Genomic DNA, 23,788 nt, shown 5'->3' with positions numbered 1-23,788 from the left:
ACTACTAAAGTTGCTCTCTATAATGTTAAACAACAAGCTATACTTGCTGTATAAATGCCATGAACATCATCCTGTCTTACCACTCGAGGCATAATTCTCCTGTAGGAAAGTCCATAGGGGTAACTGAGGAAGAAGTGAGTGTTGTATGAGTTTTCTCCTCTGTTTTCTACAAACACTGTCACATTGATCTTCTGCATGATCCCAACCTCTATGTTAGTAGATCTGGATCACAGAAACAAAAGAGACAAATGGTTAAATTTCACCAATTTTAGATCATGACCATTTAGAAATGACCATCTAACCAATTTCACCATTCACTTACCCAAAGCTGAAGTTCATTTTGAGGTTGTCAACACAAAGGTTGTCTGATCCACAGTTCATCTCATAATCTAACTGCAATATGATAAAAATGCACATATTTTCTCATATACTGTATATTTGGTCACACCATTTCCACTTTGTGACAATTTAGGTGTAAATATGTGTCTCTTACCGTCCACAAGGTAGTGTTATTCATCCATGGTAAGAGAACAGGCTGTAAGTTCTCCAGACTTTGTGAGGGCAGACCCTCAAAAATGAACATTAATTCATTAAGCAGTGGGTTGAGATAATCCTCTGTACAAGCCTGGACAAGACAAACAATTGAATAAATTAAAGGATTTTTACATTTTACTCTGGTATTGTTTCTCATAAAAATCAATTTTTATTGATTTTAGGTACACCAACACACTGCTGTGAGCATGAGAAATATGCTGTTGCTGCATCAGTATAGGCATACATAATTTCTGTAGCAGATCTAGACAGGTGGAGCTGGGGAGGTGGAGGGTTTCACTGGAAATCCGATTGCAGAAAATTGGTATAGAAATATTTGCCACAAAAGGAGCAGGGGTGTCTGATGAGGAGGGGGGGGGGTCTTCTCAAAATATTGGATGGGAAAAATTTTGTAGTACAAACATAAAACAATGCCAATACTACAAAAACATTTAAAAAGTATATAAATCACTTGTTTTCCTAAAGAAACATTGTACAGTTACAGCAGGAGTCCACATCTCTCTTGCATCCCCTGAGCCAACAGAGTTTTAACAGAACCCTAAAGCATGCAGTGAGTTTGCTGGGGGTATTTGAGAATGAGTGGGGCAAAGTCACGCGAAAGGAGGCAATGCCTCCATCACAATATGACTGGATATGATTGATTATATTCGTCTGTGATTGGTTCATGCAATAAAACCCGCCTCATGTGTTTGTGCACATTCCAAAAAAAGTAATTAAACAATTATACACTTAGATATAACCACTTCATTACATAAAAATAAAACATAAAATGGCATGAAAACATGATCTGTGGTAGGTAATCAGTTTGATTTAAAGTAAATCTCTGTGCCTGTGATCAATATTTACCAAACTTTTGACTGAAAAATTATAAAATAGTTAAAAGTTAACTATTATTGTTACATCCGCGCCAGGCTCCACCCTCACTACAACACAACGCTCACAATCACCCGAGTTCTGATCACCAGCACCTGACAGCTATCATCTCATCAATCAAGCACCACATAAAAGCACACACCACTCTGCACTCACTGTCCAAGCTCGACTATTCGAAGTGGACTCGCTATTCTCAGCATATTACCTGTGATACTTACCTGTTTGAACTTACCTGTGATCTCCTTGTCGGTTCCTCGTTCTCCTCCCAGATTCCCATCGATCGCCTTCCTCGTGTCGTCCTGTGAGTTGTGGTGTGTGGTTGTGGTGTTCGTCATTGGCTTCGTCTCCATCTGATCATCTGTGTGTACAACGGATATAGGACTGGTTACAATCTCATTCTACGCTCTCAAACTCTCTCAAGATTGTCTACTTACCTCTTCTTCTCACCCTGTCTGTTGAACTCATTACAATAAACTGTTATTGCGTTTACTTACCATCTGTGTCCCGTCCGCTTCATAACAATTATTAAGAATAGCTGAACATATGTTTACAAATAAAATATATTGTTTCAAATGTTACTGCCTTGAGTTATTATTTTGGAATAAATGTAAAATGGATAAAAATACTAACTTGACGAGATTAATACTTGGCTTAAATAAATAAAATATTGATTACATTGTTAATTGTAATGCCAAGCCAGCAGAGGGAGCCCTCACCCGAGTACTGACTGCCTACGCTCCCTCTGCTGCTTCTATCTTCACTTCCTGTTTGGGACTATTTAAATAGTGACGTTGGCTGCGTTCGAAACCGCATACTTCCATACTATATAGTAGGCAAAAAGCAGTAGGCGAGCAAAAAAGTATGTTTAAATCTTTAGTATTCATAAAAGAGTAGGCGAAAATTGGTAGGTGAGTGCACTAATTCTCGCGAGATTCGGACGAACGTATACTTAATTTGCATTCAAATATGCGTACTTACCTACTATATAGTAGGAAAAAAGAGTATGTGAAGAAAGAAGTACGTTCGAAACCTCAGTATTCATAAAAGAGTAGGTGAGAAATCCCCGGATGTCCTACTGCTTCAGACCAGATTCTGGAGTGTGCATCCGATGGACACTTTTCTATCCCAGAAGCCCACGGGAGATCAATACGTCATAGAGAAGAAGAGGAAGAGGATTCGTCATAATCAAACGTTTCAAATTAAAAAATGGACGCGGGTGTTTTCAAATGTGAGTATTAGAAACCAATAACACCGTTCCTTCTGTTTGTTGAGATTCTGTAAACTTCAACTGTTGCAGGTGTAAAGACGCTACATAGCGTAGTAACGTTATATTTCTGATTTGTTTTATGTATAGCTAACAGGGAAGCTCTAGTAAGCACACGTACGTCTCTAAAGTGAATATACATGTATGATACACCATATATATCTTAAAGACGATTACCAAATGTATACTTAACATCTGACAGTAAAATCTTAGATAAGTTTTGCAGATGAGCACATGTGAGTGATGTATGTGTGCTATTATGCAGTTAGCATCACTGCTTACATTAGATGTTACTGTAAGTCATGTAAATACATTTACATAAAGAAATTAGATAACATAAATTAGATTACATAAAGAATGTTTTATTAGTCCATTAGTACTGTTGATAAATTGAGGAACATTTGTGTTGGACAAAAAGCAACTTACCACATCAGTAACTAACTCAACATGTGAATGTAGTATTGAGAACATACATCACTAAGGGAATATTTTTGAATGTTACAGGGACAGATGAGCAGACGCATGTGCTTATCCGGTGGAGAGCAGCTAATGAAGCCCTCTTCACCGGAAAGCGAAATGCTGCCATCAAAGGCTTTGAGTAAGTATACAACAGAAATGAATAAAACATCTTTTTAAAATTTAAGCTGTAGTTTATTTTAATTATTGTAATTTCAAATAGTTATTACAGCACTTTTCTGATTCTTGATTTTGTGCCTTTGCTGCAGAGCTTTTGTGGTGGAGCAGGGCCTGCAAGCCAAGGTCACGGCTTCATTCATTAAAAAAAAATGGGAAAACTTGAAACAAAAATATAAAGTAAGATCATATTGGTACCTCTAATACAGAAATCAAATTGCACTGTGCTGTTAAACTGACTGTTTTTGTATTATGTTTGTGCAATTTTGTAGGAACTGAAATGTCCAGCAACCGGCGTGAGCACTGAGGATGGAGAGCCCACAGCAGCATCATGGAAGTGGTATAGTGCCATGGATGAGGCAATTGGGAGCAGACCCTCCATCACACCACCTGCTCTCGTTGCCTCATCTGGGCCAGATGTTGCTGTGGCCTCTTCATCCTCAGTGATGGCAGCACCTGTGAGCAAAAAAAGAAAAGGGGATCTCACCAATCTGATGAGGGAGATGGAGGAACGGGAAGCGGAGAGAGAGCGGGAAGCATCGGAGAGGGAGGAAAGAAGATGGCGAGAAATGGAGGAGAAGGAAGACCGGAGGGAACGAGAGAGACAGGAGAGAGAGGAGAGACGAGAAAGAGAAGCAAGAGAAAGAGAAGAGCGATGGCGGCAGGAAACAAGTGAGAGAGAGGAAAGGAGAGACGGAGGCAAAGGAAAGGGAGGAAAGATTCCTTCGCCTCCTTGAGGCTCTCACAAAAAAATGAATTAAATAAATTGTAAAATAAAAGCATGTTCTGATCATTTACACATCTGGTTTACATAAAGAACAAACATTTTAAAATAGATTTTATCTATCTATCTATCTATCGATATGCATACAGTACTGTGCAAAAATCATTTGCCACTACTTGCTTTGTTGTTTTAGCAATGCTTTAATGACCATCCATATTTATTTTCTAGTCTCTTTTATTAAGATAAAAAGATTCAGATTTTTAAAAATGGTTTTATGTATCTCCTTTATTTTCTATAAAGGAGATACATAAAACCATTTTTAAAAATCTGATCGAAATGGCTCCTATAGGCAAATAAATATATATATATATTGTGTAATCATCTGGACGCCTTGCAGTTTTTCAAATAAACTCTCAAGAAGTTCCGTCTTTTGCTCAAAATAAAGGAGGTCACACCAAATACATGCCACTTTAGCCTATAGAATATGTTTTTTATTTATTTATTTTTTGCAGATTTTTAACATGGCATACAAATTTCATGTATGTATGTATATATATATATATATATATATATAAAATGGCATTGCTAAAACAACATCAAATGGTGGCCTAAGACTTTTGCCCGATATGATGCATATAAAACAATTTCTAGACATTCAAAGTACATTGTGGATTTATAGACATTTGGTGATGCATTCAGAAGATAACATTCGTAAATTATTAAAATATAAAGTGATGAATATTTTGTGCATATGTGTGGTGTAATGTACCACACACACACTTTAAAAGGATAGTTTTATTATTGTGTATCTGACTTCTAAATGCATATAGAGAACATAAAGGACTATCATGGTGGCCACTGCTCTGTTGGGTTTAGTTCCAACACACCTGTTTGTAATTTTCAAAGCAGCTGTTATTAATTGATTTGATTAGATTGTTCAGGTGTGTTTAATTAGGGTAGGAAAAACTGTGCAGAACAATGAACTTGAGACTGCTTGCACAAACTGCCTTAAGTTTTGCATTAACTACACAATAGTAACAAAGTGATTAAAGTTTACCAAACTATATAAATTCAATCAGTATTTACTTCATGTTGTTTGATCCCTGTGTTTTTCCCCTTTACACAAGAGCTGAGTATCAGTCAGTGGACTTTCAGAAGCTTCAAAAGCATCATCAAATAATGTCATGAAGCTCCTGAAAATCAGGCTACATTGACTGATATTGTATTAACAGAATAATAAAAAAAGAGGGATTGAACAACATGAAGGCAGGTAAATAATGACAGAATTTATGTTTAGGTGAACTAACCTTTTAAGCCCCCAAATAAAAACTGTATGACATGCATGTATGCATTTATATTATAGTAACAACTTTAGAAAACAGTAAGAAAACAGAAGCTTTATAGAGAGTGTCCGAGACGCTTTCAAAAAAGGTTTTACTAAAATCATTTCGATTTCTGTATTTGACAGATGCTTTTATCCGAACTGACTTATAGTGTTCTTATTACAGGGACCCCAGTGCTTCTGGAGCAAGGACACACTGGTGGTGGTGGCGGCTGCAGAGATGGAACCAGCAACCTTCTGCTTACCAGTTCAGCAGTTTAGCTAAAAGTAATAAGGCTACACCAGAAATGAGCATATCATTGTAAACATTTGAAATTAAATTAGGCAAGACCTGAAATGCTGACAATACTCATTTTAAATGTTTTAATTGGTTTAAATGTTTTATAGGTAGTCATGCTCATGGAGAGCAGCCACACAAATGTTTGGGGCAGACACAGCTGCAGCCAGGTTGTCCCGCACATGATCTCCCACTCTTGCCTGAGGGTTGTGGGGTTCAGGGGGGTCGTCATCATGGTCTTCCTCATCCTCTGCCTCAACGATGTCCCCATTGAGAAGAGCCAGATTATGAAGCACAGCGCAGCACGCAACAACCTCAGGCACAAAAGCAGGGCTGATCTCTAAGGCCTTGAGGAAGATAGAGCGCCAGCGCGTCTTCATCATCCCGAAAGCTCTCTCAATGATGTTACGGGGACGGGAGTGTTTGCTGTTGAAACGAGCCTGCACAGGGTTCTGTACAGGCTCTCTGTATGGGGTGATGAGGCAGATGGGTGCACTCAGACAAGGACAGCCACCATCCCCAAGGATGCACTTTCCTGGTGGTGGGTACAGGCTGCCCAAGTACACGGGGCTGTTCCTCAGCACCCTGGCATCATGCACAGACCCAGGATATCCAACAAAGATATCAAGGAATTTCCCCCGGTGATCAGTGATGGCCTGGAGTTGGATGGAGTGAAACAACTTCCTGTTGTAGTAACAGTGGGAGTTATTTGCTGGAGGTTTCATGCGGATATGACAGCCGTCAATTGCACCAACTGCCCTGCTGAAAGCTGGTGAACCAGACAGCTGTGCAAATCCTGCTCCCACTGCCTCCAGGTCATCACCAGTTGGAAAGCAAATCACCTTCCCTAAAATTCCCAGGACTGCTTTGCTCACTCTGTGCACAATGTCATGCACAGAGGTCTTGGGGATATCGAAGGTCTGTGACATTACCCTGTAGGATGATACATGGGCAAGCCAGTAAAGGAACACCAGCACCTCGATGTCCCTTTCCCACCCATGGTCAGATTCCAGTCTGAGTGCACCAATGAGGGACCTGATAGACGGCAAAGACAGGCGAAGGTGGGCACGGTGGTCAGCTGCTTCATCCAAATAAAGCCGCAGAATCGGCACAGCTGCATTAAGATGGCAGTAGGATGTGGGGTTCACCGCCTGTAAATATGTGATAGATAGCACAATACATTTAAATAAAGCATTGTTTTATATGTTGTGGACTTGTATTAATTTATTGTGATGGTTATTTTTATTTTGTCATTGTGGTCAGTAAATAGAATATACTTTAATTCATGCATTAACATGAAAATTAACTGTAAATGCATGTATTCACATTGGTTGATTTTGTCTAGTTCATGCATAGTTAGGTCATATAACAATACAATTGTTACTTTTTTCTTTGTTTTACTAAAATATAGAATTTTCAGTGACAAATTATGCAATATAATTTACTATTGGTCAGCATTTATCAACATTATTACATAATTGTAGGAGTTAAGTTGTGATACTTACATTTTTCGATTGTAGAATAGTCTACGAACAGTCTTCTCCAAAGGTGAGATCTTGGAGCAGCTACCCGACGTATCCTTTTGGATAACATTGCACAGATTTTTCTTGCAAACATTCTTGTATACAAAGTGGTATGTTCCACTGATGAAATCAGGTGTTAGCGCACCTGTCAGTCATACCTTTTAAGTTGTTGCGCTTGGTATAACGTCATAGGTCACATGGTAACGCCAACGCAGATTCATCAACTTTAGATTCATTCATGTAAGTGAGTAAACTGTACAGTAGGTGGCGGTAATACTCCGTAGGAGTGAAAGGCAATTGAAGAAGAAGAAGAAGGTAACGTCAACATGGCAGCTGATGTTCGGATCGCATTCATACTCAACGAGATTTGGCTGTAGAGTACGTACTCTTTTAGCGCTCGTTAAGTAAGTACTTATTGAAATTAAGTACCTACTTACTGAGTATGCGGTTTGTACCTAAAGCCTGTCTCCCCCTCTATCGTCTTCTGGACTACCCCTGTTGTAATGTTTGCCCGGTTGGACTGATATCACGGTTTGGACCCACAGCCTTTTCACTGTTGTTTCCTGGATTGCACTATTACATTGTTTATCGATCGGACTGCCTATCTGGTTACTGACTTGTTGCCTGCTACTCTGTTTTTGTCTGTTTCTAAAACCCCTAATAAATGACTGCATATGGATTCAAACTCTGCCTCAGCGTCCATGTTACATTAATGTATAAAAGATAAAACAGAAGTGTTTTTTTTTCTTTTTGTAATACTGTAAGTAAAAAAAATGAATAAAAAAAAGGAGGAATTTGCCTCCAAAAGGAAAGGAGTGACATGTGACTTACCTCTATGAGAAATGGATGGTCTTTGCACACCTCATCTAGTTTAACATTTACAGCATCACTGAGGACATGACTTTTGGGCAAGAAGTATGCTCGGTGGTTATATCGCTTGGCATCCAGCTTTAATGTATAACTAACATTTGCAGCCAAATCTGAAAATGTCATTGAGTACTATTTTATGATATTTCTATTAAAACAGTTTATAAAAATTACAAAGTCTGTCATAATATTTGGAGAAACCTGTTATAGCATGTTTGTATCCGCTCATGTTGAAGCATACTGTCAAGGTGTTTCCCAGCGGCTTGGTGCAGTTTGTTTTACTGGTTGAGATTTTGGATGGACTGTAGGTTACCTTGACATCCACAGACACTATGGGTCTAGTTCTGTATTGTTGTAGAAAAGTACACATTATACACTTACAAAACATAAGGAATAACTACATCGGATTGGGCTCTGTGAATTCACTGGATGTTTACTTGTAGGGCTAGGGTTAGGGTTAGAATGACTGTATGAATATACTGAAGTCACAGGACATATACTGTACCTGAGAAGCAAAACTGCTCCTTTTGATCCAACAGCAATATCTGGTAGACTGTCTCCACTGTGATCTAGGGAGGACTGACTCAGAGCTTGTCCAAAAAACTGTAAACCTGAGCATACAGATGAACCAGCAATCCTCTAAAATCAAACACAGAAGAACAGAAATGTGAAACTGATAAGAAAGGTCAAAAAGTAGTGGGGTAAAGTAGCAGTCAACAAAAGGTTAAAAGTGCAACTCAAGGAACAGCAAAGTACTAAAACTGCCAGACCTGTGAATATGTGGGATTTATTTGATCTACTCCTCCATTAAAGATGTAGATGCTGCCCTGTCCGTCCTCCTCTAAAGGAGCTCCAATCAGCACATCCATAAAACCATCAACATTCAGATCTGCTGGACTGGCCACAGAAGAGCCAAACCGACCTCTCTGATCCGCCATTCCTACCAGCACCACAGAAAAAGTGAAGTATGGCTGCAGAAAGTGAGAAAGCACAAGGGTATATGAGTATCTTAAACTTTGAAAAGACAAAATAAATTCTAAAAGTATCTGTAATTTAGAATTTAGAATAAGAAATTGGTATTTTACTCTACCTGCCGAGAGTAAAAGTACACAAAAACTCTGCCTTCAGAATGAGAGTCTACATACGTTGGTGCAGATATTAGTAGAAGATCTGTTTTTGCATCAGAGTTCAGATCAACCACACACACCTCGGCTCCAAAGTATGATCCAATCTGAGGCTGAGAAAGAAATAAAAACCTGTTCAAAATCAAAACCTCTGCCAATTTGTAACAGGACTCGACAGATAGCGTGGATAGATCCAAGTGCGAGCTTTATTATTAGAACACAACGTGGTTAAACAGGCAGGGTCGATCTCCAAACAAACAGTGATATCCAGGGCAAGACAAAAGCGTAATCCAGAAACAGGCAAAAAGGTCAAAATACCAGTGAGCAGTCCAAAGTAACAAATGAAAGAAGGCAATGAAACAAGGCTATGGAAAAACAACAAAACAAGGCAATGAAACAGGGAAAACGCTTGGTAGAGTCCGCAACAGCAAAACAATACTTCACAAAGGCGTGTTTGGCATGGCCCTCCTTATATGGCTGCTAAACAGGAAGTGACCATAGAGAAAGCTGTAACAGTCAGTACTAGGGTAAGGGCTCCCTCTGCTGGCGTGGTGTTACAGAATTCCCCCTCTAGGAGTGAATCCTGGCACTGAAAAACAACAGTCCTGGAGGGTGGTGGGAACAAGGTAGACCGGGGGCCCAGGTCCGTGCAGAGGAAGTGGACCTGGATCGTGAAGCAGTGACAGACAGTGAAGCCCTGGAGGACCTGGGCCGTGGAGCAGTGGCAGACAGTGAAACAGTGGAGGATCTGGGCCGTGGAGAAGTGGCAGACAGTGAAACACTGGAGCAGGAACGTGAACAGGCTTTGGCTTGGCAGGCTTGGCGTGAGAGGTCTCTGGCTTGCTAGACATGACATGAGTAGGCTTTGGCGTGGCAGGCATGGCGTGAGAGGGCTCTGGCATGATGTTAACAATTCCGGACATGACATGCAATCACTTTGGTGTGGCAGATACTGGAGGATGGCAGGGTTCATCATCAGCGACCCCTACAGTAAATGCAGAGTCGCTCATCTGCAGAGCAAAGTCAATATATTGTTCTAGCATCCAGCGAGGGGTATGATGTGGCAACAAAACGTGCAGTTTCTTGTTTTAAGCCCAAATTAAAAACATCCTTTAGTGCCACATCATTAAAGTCCACCAAGTGACACAGTTCACAAAAGTCCATGACATAACCTCAATAGGCTGGTTACCTTGGTGAAGACGAAAGAGGCGTGATGCTAGATCCATGGTTGATCTGTGTTCCGAAAGCTGCTGGATCTATGGGGTGATGAAGTATTCTGTAAAAGGACTCGACAGACAGCGTGGATAGGCAGAACCTGATTTTACCAAGTACAACATGTTCCTGGATCAACATCTTTGTTGACCCTGGAACAACATTGTGATTAACCAATCAGATTTGAAAAAACAGTTTATAGTTTTTGTGAAGTTTAGGCTTACAATGAGTGTTTTGTGCTTGTACATCAGTGTCATTCATCTATCATTTCCTCTGATTTTAGGGATTACTCATGGGTAAGGTTAGGTTTAGGTGTAAGGATGTGGTCGAGATTAAATTTTTGGATTAAAATGTTGTTCCAGGGTCAACAAAATATGTTGACCCAATAACACATCTAACTCAGCAAAATCAGGACGTGCGCGTGGATAGATACAAGTGCAAGCTTTATTAGAACACAACGTGGTTAAACAGCCAGGGTTGTTCTCCAAACAAACAGTGATATCCAGACCAAGAAAAAAGCATAATCCAGAAACAGGCAAAAAGGTCAAAATACCAGTGAACAGTCCAAAGTAACAAATGAAACAAGGCTATGGAACTAGATAATGACAATGAAACAAGGCAATGAAACAGGAAAACTGCTTGGTAGAGTCCGCAACAGCAAAACAATACTTCACAAAGGCCTGTTTGGCATGGCCTTCCTTATATGGCTGCCAAACAGGTAGTGACCATAGAGGAATCAGAGGGAGCGGTAACAGTCAGTACTAGTGCAAGGGCTCTCTCTGCTGGCGTGCCGTTACACAACTAAACTATAGGCACTGACTTGAGCTACTTGACTACTGACTTGAGATGGACACTTGGTTTCCATAGTGCTGATTTATTGCTTAAATCATATTGGTTTCCGTAGAGCTGCTTATAGCTAAACTAAGCTTATTTCATAACTGATGAACTTTACAGTTATTGAACTGAACTGAATCAACACTAAACCGACTGTCTTTAATTTAGGTTAATTTACTATGGGTTGTCTTTAGATGACTGTACATAATTTCTGGTCCTTGAATCTATGTGTATATTCACAAATATTTTTAAGTGGTTGTTTCTGGTGTTCAATAGCAAAAAAATATTACATATGAGAATGTTACATGTAGGAAATAACATATAGTCTACTGTATTTGGTGAAATATTTATATGTACCTTGGGTGAATCCACAAGCAGGTTAGTTGCAATATTTCCAATTATTGAAATGCTCACTTGTCCTTTATGCCTATATCTTGGTGCTCCCAAAATCACAAACTTCTTTTTTGAACGTGTTGCTATTGTCATTGAATAACCTGAAAAAAAACAAAAAAACAAAAAAAAACATTGGCTAAAAAGAAATAATGTGCTCAAAAAATATAATACAATCATCATTACTTACCCTGAGATAACCATTGGTCACAGCATGCTTTCATTATATTGGGGAACTTGAAATTTAGTCAGAATAATATTTCACAGATAACAGAATATTATAAGGGTTTGGAACTGAGTATATGATTTAAAGGTGCAACAGGGCATCTTGGAAAATGCTAACTTTAGCCTGATACCACTGAAAGTAAACCCTCCTTGCAAATCGCCATGCAAACCCACGCCCCCTGAGTGCATATAGGCACACAGACCAGACGACCAGAGACAACATTACTACAATACATCTGTAACGTGGACATGAACGAATCCGGAGGCGTTGGATCCATAAGCAACCGTTTATTTAACAAAGAGGAGTCAAACAGGCAGAGTTCGGTAACAGCAGACTGGTATGGTGCAGGCAAATCCGTAGGGGTAACGATAATCCAGGCAGAAGGTCGGGGCAGGCGGCGATCAAGGGGAATAATCCAGTTAACGGGCGTAATACAATAAAGGGCAGGCAGCAGAGAGTCGCACAAACGATAACCAGTCCAGTCGGCAACGAGAAGGCAGTCCGTGAAAAGAACGCTCAGGATTGCTAGCATGGCCAAACAAAACTTCGCGGGGAAGCCGCCGAAGCGGCAGCCTAAAATGGCCGACAGAGCGGAAGCGACCCGGGCGACCCGGAACCGGAAGGCGGGGTCCCAGGTACGGGGTGAGTTAAAAGTCCGGGGATGGTTCCCGCTGACGGCGGTCGGAGGGAGCCACAGAGACCGCATTTGTGACAACATCATATGTCATTAACCGGTGAGAACACTTTATAGTACAGTTAGTAAAAGTACTACAATACCAGGAAGATCAGGTTGTTGATGTTTGCCTGCCATTCTCTGTCTGCACAGTGTACATGCTGATGACATATCCTGTCTGCATGAACAGGGTGTGCATAGGTATACAAATACATATGTTGAGAGGCATGTAGGAAATCCTCTCATAATGTTCGGACCAAACATTTTGATTGGACAAACATTTCTTGGTTTTACGCCTTCCACAGAATATTTAAATACATATAAATATATTTTGACCACTTAACTTAATGATTGCTATTGAAATGTGAAGAAACTTTCAATTAGCATAACAAAAAATGTTTCTACAGACAATCACCTATTTTACCTTTAATTTAGGGGTCTGCAGTTTTTTTTTTTTTTTTTTATTTTTGACTGTAGCTACCCACAATAAATGTAAGGCCAGTTTGATGTGTTTCTCACCTAAGTAACTATCTTGCTCAGTTCCCACATGAAAGTCTGATGCATGGCCATTGTGATATTGTTCCTGATATCCACCCTTCCACTGGAAAGCACCCACAGAACTCATGATCAGGTCTACCTGAACAAAGAGGTTTGTATCTGTTTGCCTTCTGTCCGTCTACACCACTTATCAACATAATGTCCAGTTGCAACAAACTCCTTAAAGGAAAAGTCCACTTCCAAAACAAAGATTCACATATAATGTACAAAACCCCTTGTCATCTAAGATGTTCATTTCTTTCTTTCTTCAGTCGTAAAGAAATTGTGTTTTTTGAGGAAAACATTTCAGGATTTTTCTCCATATAATGGACTGATATGTGCCCCGAGTTTGAACTTCCAAAATGCAGTTTAAATACGGCTTCAATCTGTAACCGTAATGATCCACTGGAGGCAAGTTAAAAGAGATGAGCCCAAGTGCAGCTTTATTGTAAACCAAATGTGAAATCCAGACAACCGACAATCCAAACGATGACTTGACTGAAACAGATTTGACTTGGCATGGCATGAATGGAAATGGCATGAACATAAACATAGACTCACCAACAGCAGGAACAATATTACGTTAATACCACAAGAGACAATGGCAACATGAGGGCTATATATATCAAACAGAGAAAGTCACATGACATGAACAAACCAATGAGCAAGCGGACTAGAACAACCAATGAGAACATGACACATTGAACAAGGGAACCAATAGCAGGAGTACATGAGGGAAAGGGAAGCAAGACACAAACAGCATGAAATCAAACTACAAAATAAAAGACATGAAAACAAGAACATTTGAACCGATCGTTTCGCTAGATAAGACCCTTCTTCCTCAGCTGGGATCGTTTGCAACCACATTTGTGATCGTTTGAAGCTGCATTTAAACTGTATTTTGGAAGTTCAAAATCAGGGCACCATATCAGTCCATTATATGGAGAAAAATCCTGAAATGTTTTCCTCAAAAAACATAATTTCTTTACGACTGAAGAAAGAAAGACATGAACATCTTGGATGACAAGAGGGTGAGTAAATTATATGTGAATCTTTGTTTTGGAAGTGGACTTCTCCTTTAAGCTAAGAAAAGCATTAGTAATAATTAGTTCAAAATTATAACTAAGGATTTTCTTAGCTTAAGGAGTTTGTTGCTGTATCGTTTTGATATTATCTATTATTAACTATAGTTGACCAATAAAAAAATGCCCAAAACATGGTTTTCAAACGCTTGAGGTATTGAGTTACATTGGATGTAAACACTGCAGTAAATCCATCCTGAGCAAACTCCATTGTAGCAGAATCACCGGTGGACTGAACACCTGAAAGAATATATGGGAAAAATGTAATAAAACAAGTGAATATAATCTAAGATCAAACCATAAGCAATATAATATAACTGTGCTGTTATAATATACATCAGCATGGCTGTGATTTGACCATAGCAAGCACATGTAAAAGATGAAGTTTGTTTTGTTCATCACTTGTTTAACACTGACTGTCAAATCCATTTTCATTATTTCCACATCTAGACCTTTCTCATGTTCTTTGTTCTTATCTGTAAATTTACCTTCAATAGCAATGTTTTCTTCCAGCTTGTCCACGGATGCCATCCAATGCTTCAAAGTCAGTCACATTAAACACGTGTTCAGCGACAGGAGCAGATGCAATAACATGTAACTGCTGCTTTGTGCGGGAATCATCAAAAGCTTCACCGATCTTTGGGAATTGAAAAGACAAGACAGGTCATTTTGGGACATACAAACATTTAGTATTGTTATATCTTGTTAATGCAAAGATAAAGGTTAAAAAAAATCTTCACTTTTTTGACTGATAAGTTCATGAAACAACATTTTTGTCATCAATATACCCTGAATTTGTGAACACTGTGCTAGTCACCATATATGAATGGGGACTAGAGCTTTCAAAGTTTAAAAAAAGACACAAAAACACCATGAAAGTATAATAAAAGTAGGCAATACAAGTTTTATGAACTCAATTAACTAATTCAATGAAAAAAAAAAAACTGACTCAAAAGAGTGACATTTATGACAAAAACATGGATCTTACGCCAATAGCAAATCGGATAATATTCTTCTTTTCTGCCTTTTCAACAGCACCTCTGAGATGAGGTTCATCATTTGATCTACCATCAGTGATAACGATTAAGATTTTAATTGCTGATTGCCTCGCCCCTCCTTCAGTTATGAACAGCTCATTCCTGCACAATGGAATTAAGAAAAGCATAATAAATAGTGTTAAGAATAGCTATTAGAAGTCACATAGCTGTTTGAGCACATTATTTCTTATAGGTGTTGCAGTTAAAACTATTTGTTTTTCTCCAGATCACCCAAACTATTTTTTTTCCTCAAAAATGAATATTTGCTGAAACTTTACTTCATTTTACTCGCATTCCATCACTTGCTCACCAATGGATCCTCTGCATTGAATGGTTTTATCTAATAAAAACATCACAATAATCTACATGTAATCCACATCACTCCAGTCCATCAGTTAACATCTTGACAAGACATTTTTAACTTCAAACCATTGTTTCTGGAAAATAAGCATCCATAATCCATAATCTCACTTCCTCCAATGAAGAAGTCCTTCTCCTGTTGTCATCTCAAAATCAAAATTCACCCACATATTTCTTGGGAACTGTTTTGGCTTGTAAACAGTGCTTGATCTGTGCATATTCCTCTGCTAATTCAGACAGGACAGCTTTTTCACTGGAAAAAGCAATATTATGGATAGAAGACTTTTGGCCAAAGGCAACATTTTATAATTACATTTATTTCTTTAAAACATGCAGCTTTTGTTTTCTCAAGATGTTAACAGATGGCCTGGAATTACTTGTGGATTATTGTGATGTTTTTATCAGCTGTTTGGACTCTCATTCTGACGGCACCCATTCACTGCAGAGGATCCATTGGTGAGACAGTGATGGAATGACACATTTCTACAAATCTCAAATCTTTGATGAGATTATTTTGAAGTGGCATTTTGAGATACGTGTTAATAACATTAGACGTGACGTACACCAGTTTATTTATAGCCTTTGCAGTGTAGGTCATTCCTTTTTGCTGTTTAATCTCTCCTATTCTTGTCCTCCATGAATCAATGTCATTGACTGCTTCAAACTTGGAGTGAATTTCAAAACCAGTGGAAAACTGTGCAACAGCAAACTATAGGAGAAGAAAACATACGTCTATGCATTACATGTCAGTCAAACGTCTAAATTGGTGGTGGGCTGCAATGTGAACCACACTTTTTGAGTAGCATCTAAAGGTAATAATTGGCCTTATGGATTCATACCTGAGAATTGCATTTGGAAAAACTCTGTATTATTGTTATGACAAAAGTTTTCATTTTAACGAAATCTACGTCTTCCACACTCTCAGAGCCGTCCATTAGAAAAGCGATGTCTATTTCTAGAGGGCAGCCTGTGAATGAGGAGTTTATGAAAATCAGATTATCAAACAGCAATACAAAGTGAAATCTAGATAACTCTTCATTTCACTTACTTCTCAAAGTACTTGGAATAGGTGCACTCACTGCATTGTTTCTGCTGATAATAAAGCACATACCATTGAGGGTGGTAAGTACTTTGCAGTCCTTAGGAATGGTTGGACCACAAACCTAAAAACGAGTGATTTTTATCGATAAACATGTCAAACATCAGATGTGTATCAGTGTTGAAAGTCTTTTTCCCTGTTCTTGCATTTTGTACTTTATGTACTTTAATTTACTTAAATATAAATCCCAGAATCCTGGTTTAGAATCATGCAATCGGTGCAATTTTCAGCCCAACATTTGCATAAGGCATCTGTATTTGTATTTATTTGGAATGAACATACAACTTACCACTGAATTAAAAGATTGTGTATCCTTAATCATAGAAAGTCCAAGAGACATGTTAACAGCTTCAGAAGGCACTGTAATTGTATAAATAATTAACATGTCAAAACAGACTCATTACTTGTAAATCTGAAATATGAAAAGCCTAATACCATTAATTGTCACTGGCAGGCAAGTTTCCTGTGAAATGGCACAGCTATAAACTTGTCCTCTTGCGTTATGGCTGTTTTGTACTAAAGGATCACTCACAAGCAAACTATGGAAAAGTAAAAGAAAACATGTGTGAGGTTCTGAATATATAATTTATGAATTGCAACGAGTCAATCTAATTTATCCATCAAACCTCCCAAATCCAGTCCATTGTATGCTGTCAAAAGTCAAACTCAAATAGTTCTGGAGCAATGGTTGTTCACACAGACATTTCTTGTATACAAAAAAGTCTTAAATAAATAAACAAAATAATATTTTAAATAATTAAATATTTTTTCTCTCACCTAGATGTATCTCTCTGTATTATTCTATAGCCAAAGCCAACGTCACTGTTTCTTGTGAAGTATTTCCAGGTCACAGGATCAATATTGAATGTCAGCACTGCTTGAAATGCTGGATGATGATAATTAAGACCATTAAAACACACACACAATATTTATATTTTTATTTTTAAGCAATCAGTCTGCTCAAATTGCCAGTATTTTTAAAAAAAAAAACAAATGATTATTCAGAAGACATGAGGTGGTTAAAAAAATTAATCTAATTAATCTAAACTCACTGTCTTGTTTTAAAAAAATATCATAGTAAGGTTATTTTTGTCTTGTTTTCCAGCACAAATATCGTAATAACAAAATAAAATAAGTTTTGTTTTCTGAAAAGAATTACCAAAATTAAGAGTTTACACTTTAATTTAGGGACCAGTTCTCACTATTAATCACAACTTTTGCCTCAATAAACTCCTAAATTACTGCTTAAAAACTGGTAGTTGTCAAGATTAGGTATGGGGTGGCATTAAGCGAAATAATTACAGAATAAAGTATATAATATGAGTTTTATAAGTACTAATAAACAGCCAATAGTAATATACATGCTAATAGGCAACTAGTTAATAGTGAGAATTGGTCCCTAAACTACACTGTTACCATCATTTTGCATCTCCAGTAAATGTGTCTTGTATAATGTTGAGATGTTTGTACTGTAAAACAAAAAAAAATACTGAAGAAAAAGATAATTTTTTGTGGTGTAAGTTTTCTCTGAGGTCCACTTATGATAGTTTGAGCCAAAGTTGTCAAAATTGGATGTTACAGAACTAATTTCCACTCTCTTTGACCTTTAGAAACAAACAGACCTTTTTTGGTTCCATCCGAAATATAAATGGATCGTCTCTTACAGGTGCTGGCAAAGAGAGAGTTGAGAGAGGCTGCGGCATGGGCGACAGAACTAGCTGAGGAACAGGCTGAAGCTGCAGAGGCGAGACGACAGCAGGCTGCATTTCAGCAGAGCTTTCTGGACCTTTTTGCAAAACTTGTGGAGGGGAAACAAGCCTCTGTCCCATCTACACTGGACTGTTTACAGAGGTTTTCACACTTTCTATGCTTGTACTTTATTCATAATAATTACATATTTCATGTACAAACACTCATTTATATGATTTAAAAAAAAAAAATTATACAGGTCCTTTTCAAAAAATTAGCATATTGTGATAAAGTTCATTATTTTCTGTAATGTACTGATAAACATTAGACTTTCATATATTTTAGATTCATTACACACAACTCAAGTAGTTTCAAGCCTTTTATTGTTTTAATATTGATGATTTTGGCATACAGCTCATGAAAACCCAAAATTCCTATCTCAAAAAATTAGCATATTTCATCCGACCAATTGTTTTTAATACAAAAAAAAAAAGTCAACCTTCAAATAATTATGTTCAGTTATGCACTCAATACTTGGTCGGGAATCCTTTTGCAGAAATGACTGCTTCAATGCGGCGTGGCATGGAGGCAATCAGCCTGTGGCACTGCTGAGGTGTTACGGAGGCCCAGGATGCTTCGATAGCGGCCTTAAGCTCATCTAGAGTGTTGGGTCTTGCGTCTCTCAACTTTCTCTTCACAATATCCCACAGATTCTCTATGGGGTTCAGGTCAGGAGAGTTGGCAGGCCAATTGAGCAGTAAACCATTTACCAGTGGTTTTGGCACTGTGAGCAGGTGCCAGGTCGTGCTGAAAAATGAAATCTTCATCTCCATAAAGCTTTTCAGCAGAAGGAAGCATGAAGTGCTCCAAAATCTCCTGATAGCTAGCTGCACTGACCGCAGCTGACATGGCACCCCAGACCATCACTGACTGTGGGTACATGACACTGGACTTCAGGCATTTTGGCATTTCCCTCTCCCCAGTCTTCCTCCAGACTCTCGCACCTTGATTTCCAAATGACATGCAAAATTTGCTTTCATCCGAAAAAAAGTACTTTGGACCACTGAGCAACAGTCCAGTGCTGCTTCTCTGTAGCCCAGGTCAGGCGCTTCTGCCGCTGTTTCTGGTTCAAAAGTGGCTTGACCTGGGGAATGCGGCACCTGTAGCCCATTTCCTGCACACGCCTGTACACGGTGGCTCTGGATGTTTCTACTCCAGACTCAGTCCACTGCTTCCGCAGGTCCTCCAAGGTCTGGAATCGGTCCTTCTCCACAATCTTCCTCAGGGTCCGGTCACCTCTTCTCGTCGTGCAGCGTTTTCTGCCACACTTTTTCCTTCCCACAGACTTCCCACTGAGGTGCCTTGATACAGCACTCTGGGAACAGCCTATTCGTTCAGAAATTTCTTTCTGTGTCTTACCCTCTTGCTTGAGGGTGTCAATGATGGCCTTCTGGACAGCAGTCAGGTCGGCAGTCTTGCCCATGATTGCGGTTTTGAGTAATGAACCAGGCTGGGAGTTTTTAAAAGCCTCAGGAATCTTTTGCAGGTGTTTAGAGTTAACTAGTTGATTCAGATGATTAGGTTAATAGCTCGTTTAGAGAACCTTTTCATGATATGCTAATTTTTTGAGAATTTTGGGTTTTCATGAGCTGTATGCCAAAATCATCAATATTAAAACAATAAAAGGCTTGAAACTACTTGAGTTGTGTGTAATGAATCTAAAATATATGAAAGTCTAATGTTTATCAGTACATTACAGAAAATAATGAACTTTATCACTGTCATGATCTGGTCGGTGAGCTGCGGACCGCTCACCACCAGATGTCGCTCTTGCGTTTTGTCACGCACGGACTGCCACACTACACCCCGGACTACACTCCCCATCAGCCATTGCACTTCCTCCTGTCCAATCAGAGACTGTATAAATACCCCGGTCTTCCTGTCACTCCTCGCCGAGTATTGGATTGTATTGTTTATCTTTCATACGAAGCGTTTCTCCTAGTTTTCCCCGTCTAGTTACCTTGTTTGCCTTGTTGTTTTGATCTCTCGCTTGTCTGACCACTCTCTTGCCTAGCCCCTCTCGGATAACGTTCGCCGCTGGATTGACCCTCGCCTGTTACGGTTTACTCTTGTCTCGCTGTCCATACACCTGTCTGCTGTTGTTCGACCCTGCCTGCCTTTGACCATGTCTTTGTCACGTCCTTACAATAAAAGTTTGCGAATGGATCCGCTCGTCTCTCGCCTCACTCCCTACGTTACAGAATACTCGGCCACTACAGGATCCAGCAACTTCTCATCCGGACGCCACGCAGGTATGAACACCACAAAACTGTTGTTAGCCCTCGAGCAGGGCACACGAACGCCGAGGGCTACATCCAAGAATTTCTGGACATTGCCCATTACTCCGATCTCCCAGACTGTGTTTTAATAGATCTGTTTCACGAGGGCATGAATCAGCCGCTCAACTCACGGCTCCGTCGTGAGGCTCCGCGTTCTTCCCTTGAGCGTTTTCTGGATTATGTTTTGTTGTGTGTGGGATCGCCGTTTACTGTGGGTGTCGCGGAGGAGGAACGCGACAACGCGGTAATGGCGGCCACGCATCCCGCTGACGGAATGGTGGCCGCGCCGGAGCGCGAAGCCACGGACACATTTGCCGCCTGGATCGCTCGTGAGATGGCGGCCGTGTCGGAGCGCGCTCGAGCAATGGCGGCGAAAACAGAGCTCCGTCACGTCACAGCTGCCATGCCAGAGCCAAGTCACGCTGGAGCTGTGTTTCCTGCACCAAGTCAAGTCAGCGCTGCTCTTTCTAAGGCAAGTGAAATTAAAACTGTGTTTCCTGTGTCAAGTCAAGTCAGAGCTGTTGATACTATGTCAAGTCAAGTTACAGTTGTCGCTTCTGTCTCAAGTCAAATTACAGCCATCAATCCTGAGCCAGAGCCACTGCACAAGATGGCTGCCACGCCAGAGCCACTGCACAAGATGGCTGCCACGCCAGAGCCACTGCACAAGATGGCTGCCACGCCAGAGCCACTGCACAAGATGGCTGCCACGCCAGAGCCACTGCACAAGATGGCTGCCACGCCAGAGCCACTGCACAAGATGGCTGCCACGCCAGAGCCACTGCACAAGATGGGGCGCTGCACAAGATGGCTCAAAGCCTGCTAACGCCTCGTCAGCCAAGCCACAGCCTGTTCACGTCATGTCTTTTGCACCCGAGTCTGCACCCATCATGGCCGCACTTCCTGAAGCGGTTTCTGAGTCAAGTCACATAACAGCGGCTGTTCCTGAGTCAAGCAAAGTTGCAGCCGTGGTTCTTGAGTCCGGTCACGTCTCTCCTGACATCCCAAGACCACGGCTTATGATGGCCCACGTGCTGGACTCACCCCTAAGGGCCGTATGGGCAGCTAAAGTGGCGCTCCTTCACGTCGCGGCTGCTACCCCAGGGTCAAGTCAAGCTTCCAAGTCCGGTCAAGCAACTGAGTCAGGTCAAAGCACAGCTGCCGTTCTCCTTGAGTCAAGCCAAGATACAGCTGTCGTTCTCCCGAGTCAAGCCCAGTCACAGCTGTGCTCCACGAGTCAAGCCCAGTCACAGCTGTGCCCCACGAGTCAAGCCATGTTGTTCCTGAGTCAAGCCACGTTACAGCAGATCCCCACAAGCCAAGTGACGTCATCGCTGCTGCTCTTCCCTTAGTGGCAGTGGCCATGTGGTGTGTGTGGGCGGCCCACTGTGCTCCTGAGGACACGCCTGTTCCCAGGTCAGCACCAGAGCTCTCTGTCTGATCACAAGCCTGCACCAGAGCTCTCGTCTGATCACAAGCCTGCACCAGAGCTCTCGTCTGATCACAAGCCTGCACCAGAGCTCTCGTCTGATCACAAGCCTGCACCAGAGCTCTCGTCTGATCACAAGCCTGCACCAGAGCTCTCGTCTGATCACAAGCCTGCACCAGAGCTCTCGTCTGATCACAAGCCTGCACCAGAGCTCTCGTCTGATCACAAGCCTGCACCAGAGCTCTCGTCTGATCACAAGCCTGCACCAGAGCTCTCGGCTGATCACAAGCCTGCACCAGAGCTCTCGGCTGATCACAAGCCTGCACCAGAGCTTTCACCTGATCACAAGCCTGCACCAGAGCTCCCATTTGATCACAGGCTTTCTTCAGAGGTCCCGTATGGTCTCAAGTCTGCTTCAGAGGCCTTCCCCGTCGGAGAAGCTGCGCCAATGCCTCCAGAGGTGTCGGCGCCGGCCGTAGAACCTCTTACGGAGGGGGCGTTAACCACCAAACTCTCTGCTTCTCCCTTTTTCCTGTCTGCATCCTCTGTCACTGTTCTCCCCAGGTCCCAGTCAATGACGCAGCCTCCTGTTCCGCCCCCGGAGGGCTGCTCCGCCTCCTGTTCCGCCCGGAAGGCTGCTCCGCCTCCTGTTCCGCCCCGGAGGGCTGCTCCGCCTCCTGTTCCGCCCCGGAGGGCTGCTCCGCCTCCTGTTCCGCCCCGGAGGGCTGCTCCGCCTCCTGTTCCGCCCGGAGGGCTGCTCCGCCTCGGAGGGCTGCTCCGCCTCCTGTTCCGCCCGGAGGGCTGCTGCGGCTTCTCCCTCTATTCTGTCTGCCTCCTCTGTCCCTGCTCTCCCCAGGTCCCAGAGCGTGATGCAGATTCCTGTTGCGCCCGCAGGGCTGCTGCGCTCCTACTCCGCCTCCGGCTCCACCCTGGAGGGCTCTAGTGCCACCTGTTCGGCCTCCGGCTCCGCCCTGGAGGGCTCTAGCGTCGCCTGCCCTGCCTCTGGCTCCACCCTGGAGGGCTCTTGCACTGCCTGCTCAGCCTCCGGCTCCGCCCTGGTGGGCTCTAGCGCCGCCTGTTCCGCCTCAGGCTCCGCCCTGGAGGGCTCCACCGGCTCCGCCCTGGAGGGCTCTAGCGTCGTCTGCTCTGCCTTCGGCTCCGCCCTGGAGGGCTCTAGCACCATCTGCTCCGCCCTGGAGGGCTCCACCGGCTCAGTCCTGGAGGGCTCTTGCATTGCCTGCTCCGCCTCCGGCTCCGCCCTGGAGGGCTCCCGCTCTGCCGGTCCTGCCTCAATCACCGGGTCCTCCGCAGGGGCCTGGCCCTCCAACCCTCACCCTGTCTCGCTCCCTCCCCACCACTCCCATGGACTGTTGTTCTGTTGGAGCGTCTGGAAGCCGCTCTTTGGGGGGCTATGTCATGATCTGGTCGGTGAGCTGCGGACCGCTCACCACCAGATGTCGCTCTTGCGTTTTGTCACGCACGGACTGCCACACTACACCCCGGACTACACTCCCCATCAGCCATTGCACTTCCTCCTGTCCAATCAGAGACTGTATAAATACCCCGGTCTTCCTGTCACTCCTCGCCGAGTATTGGATTGTATTGTTTATCTTTCATACGAAGCGTTTCTCCTAGTTTTCCCCGTCTAGTTACCTTGTTTGCCTTGTTGTTTTGATCTCTCGCTTGTCTGACCACTCTCTTG

The 23,788-nt window shown here is 41.8% G+C and overlaps 1 protein-coding gene and 1 long non-coding RNA gene across 2 annotated transcripts in view; one reads left to right on the top strand and one right to left on the bottom strand.

Annotated features, from left to right (window-relative positions):
- LOC127173805 (integrin alpha-X-like) overlaps positions 1–23,788 on the bottom strand; it is a 63,088-nt gene that overhangs the window by 19,598 nt on the left and 19,702 nt on the right. The window contains 20 exon segments of the mRNA XM_051123799.1: positions 81–222; positions 323–393; positions 494–625; positions 8,020–8,168; positions 8,257–8,399; positions 8,561–8,694; positions 8,826–9,026; positions 9,146–9,292; positions 11,583–11,719; positions 13,034–13,151; positions 14,300–14,373; positions 14,622–14,655; positions 14,657–14,770; positions 15,122–15,272; positions 16,094–16,239; positions 16,370–16,497; positions 16,579–16,693; positions 16,919–16,989; positions 17,065–17,168; positions 17,407–17,515. Coding sequence (XP_050979756.1) covers positions 81–222; positions 323–393; positions 494–625; positions 8,020–8,168; positions 8,257–8,399; positions 8,561–8,694; positions 8,826–9,026; positions 9,146–9,292; positions 11,583–11,719; positions 13,034–13,151; positions 14,300–14,373; positions 14,622–14,655; positions 14,657–14,770; positions 15,122–15,272; positions 16,094–16,239; positions 16,370–16,497; positions 16,579–16,693; positions 16,919–16,989; positions 17,065–17,168; positions 17,407–17,515 — 2,420 coding nt within the window.
- Positions 2,999–4,731, top strand: LOC127173808 (uncharacterized). The gene is made up of 3 exons (XR_007828804.1): positions 2,999–3,287; positions 3,415–3,502; positions 3,595–4,731. It is a non-coding gene; the product is annotated as an uncharacterized LOC127173808 (long non-coding RNA).

Source organism: Labeo rohita, chromosome 12 (assembly GCF_022985175.1).
Source record: "Labeo rohita strain BAU-BD-2019 chromosome 12, IGBB_LRoh.1.0, whole genome shotgun sequence".
In the NCBI taxonomy this organism is placed as follows: Eukaryota; Metazoa; Chordata; class Actinopteri; order Cypriniformes; family Cyprinidae; genus Labeo; species Labeo rohita.
The sequence above is the reverse complement of the archived record's forward strand: the minus strand, read 5'-3'. Positions and strand labels throughout refer to the sequence as shown.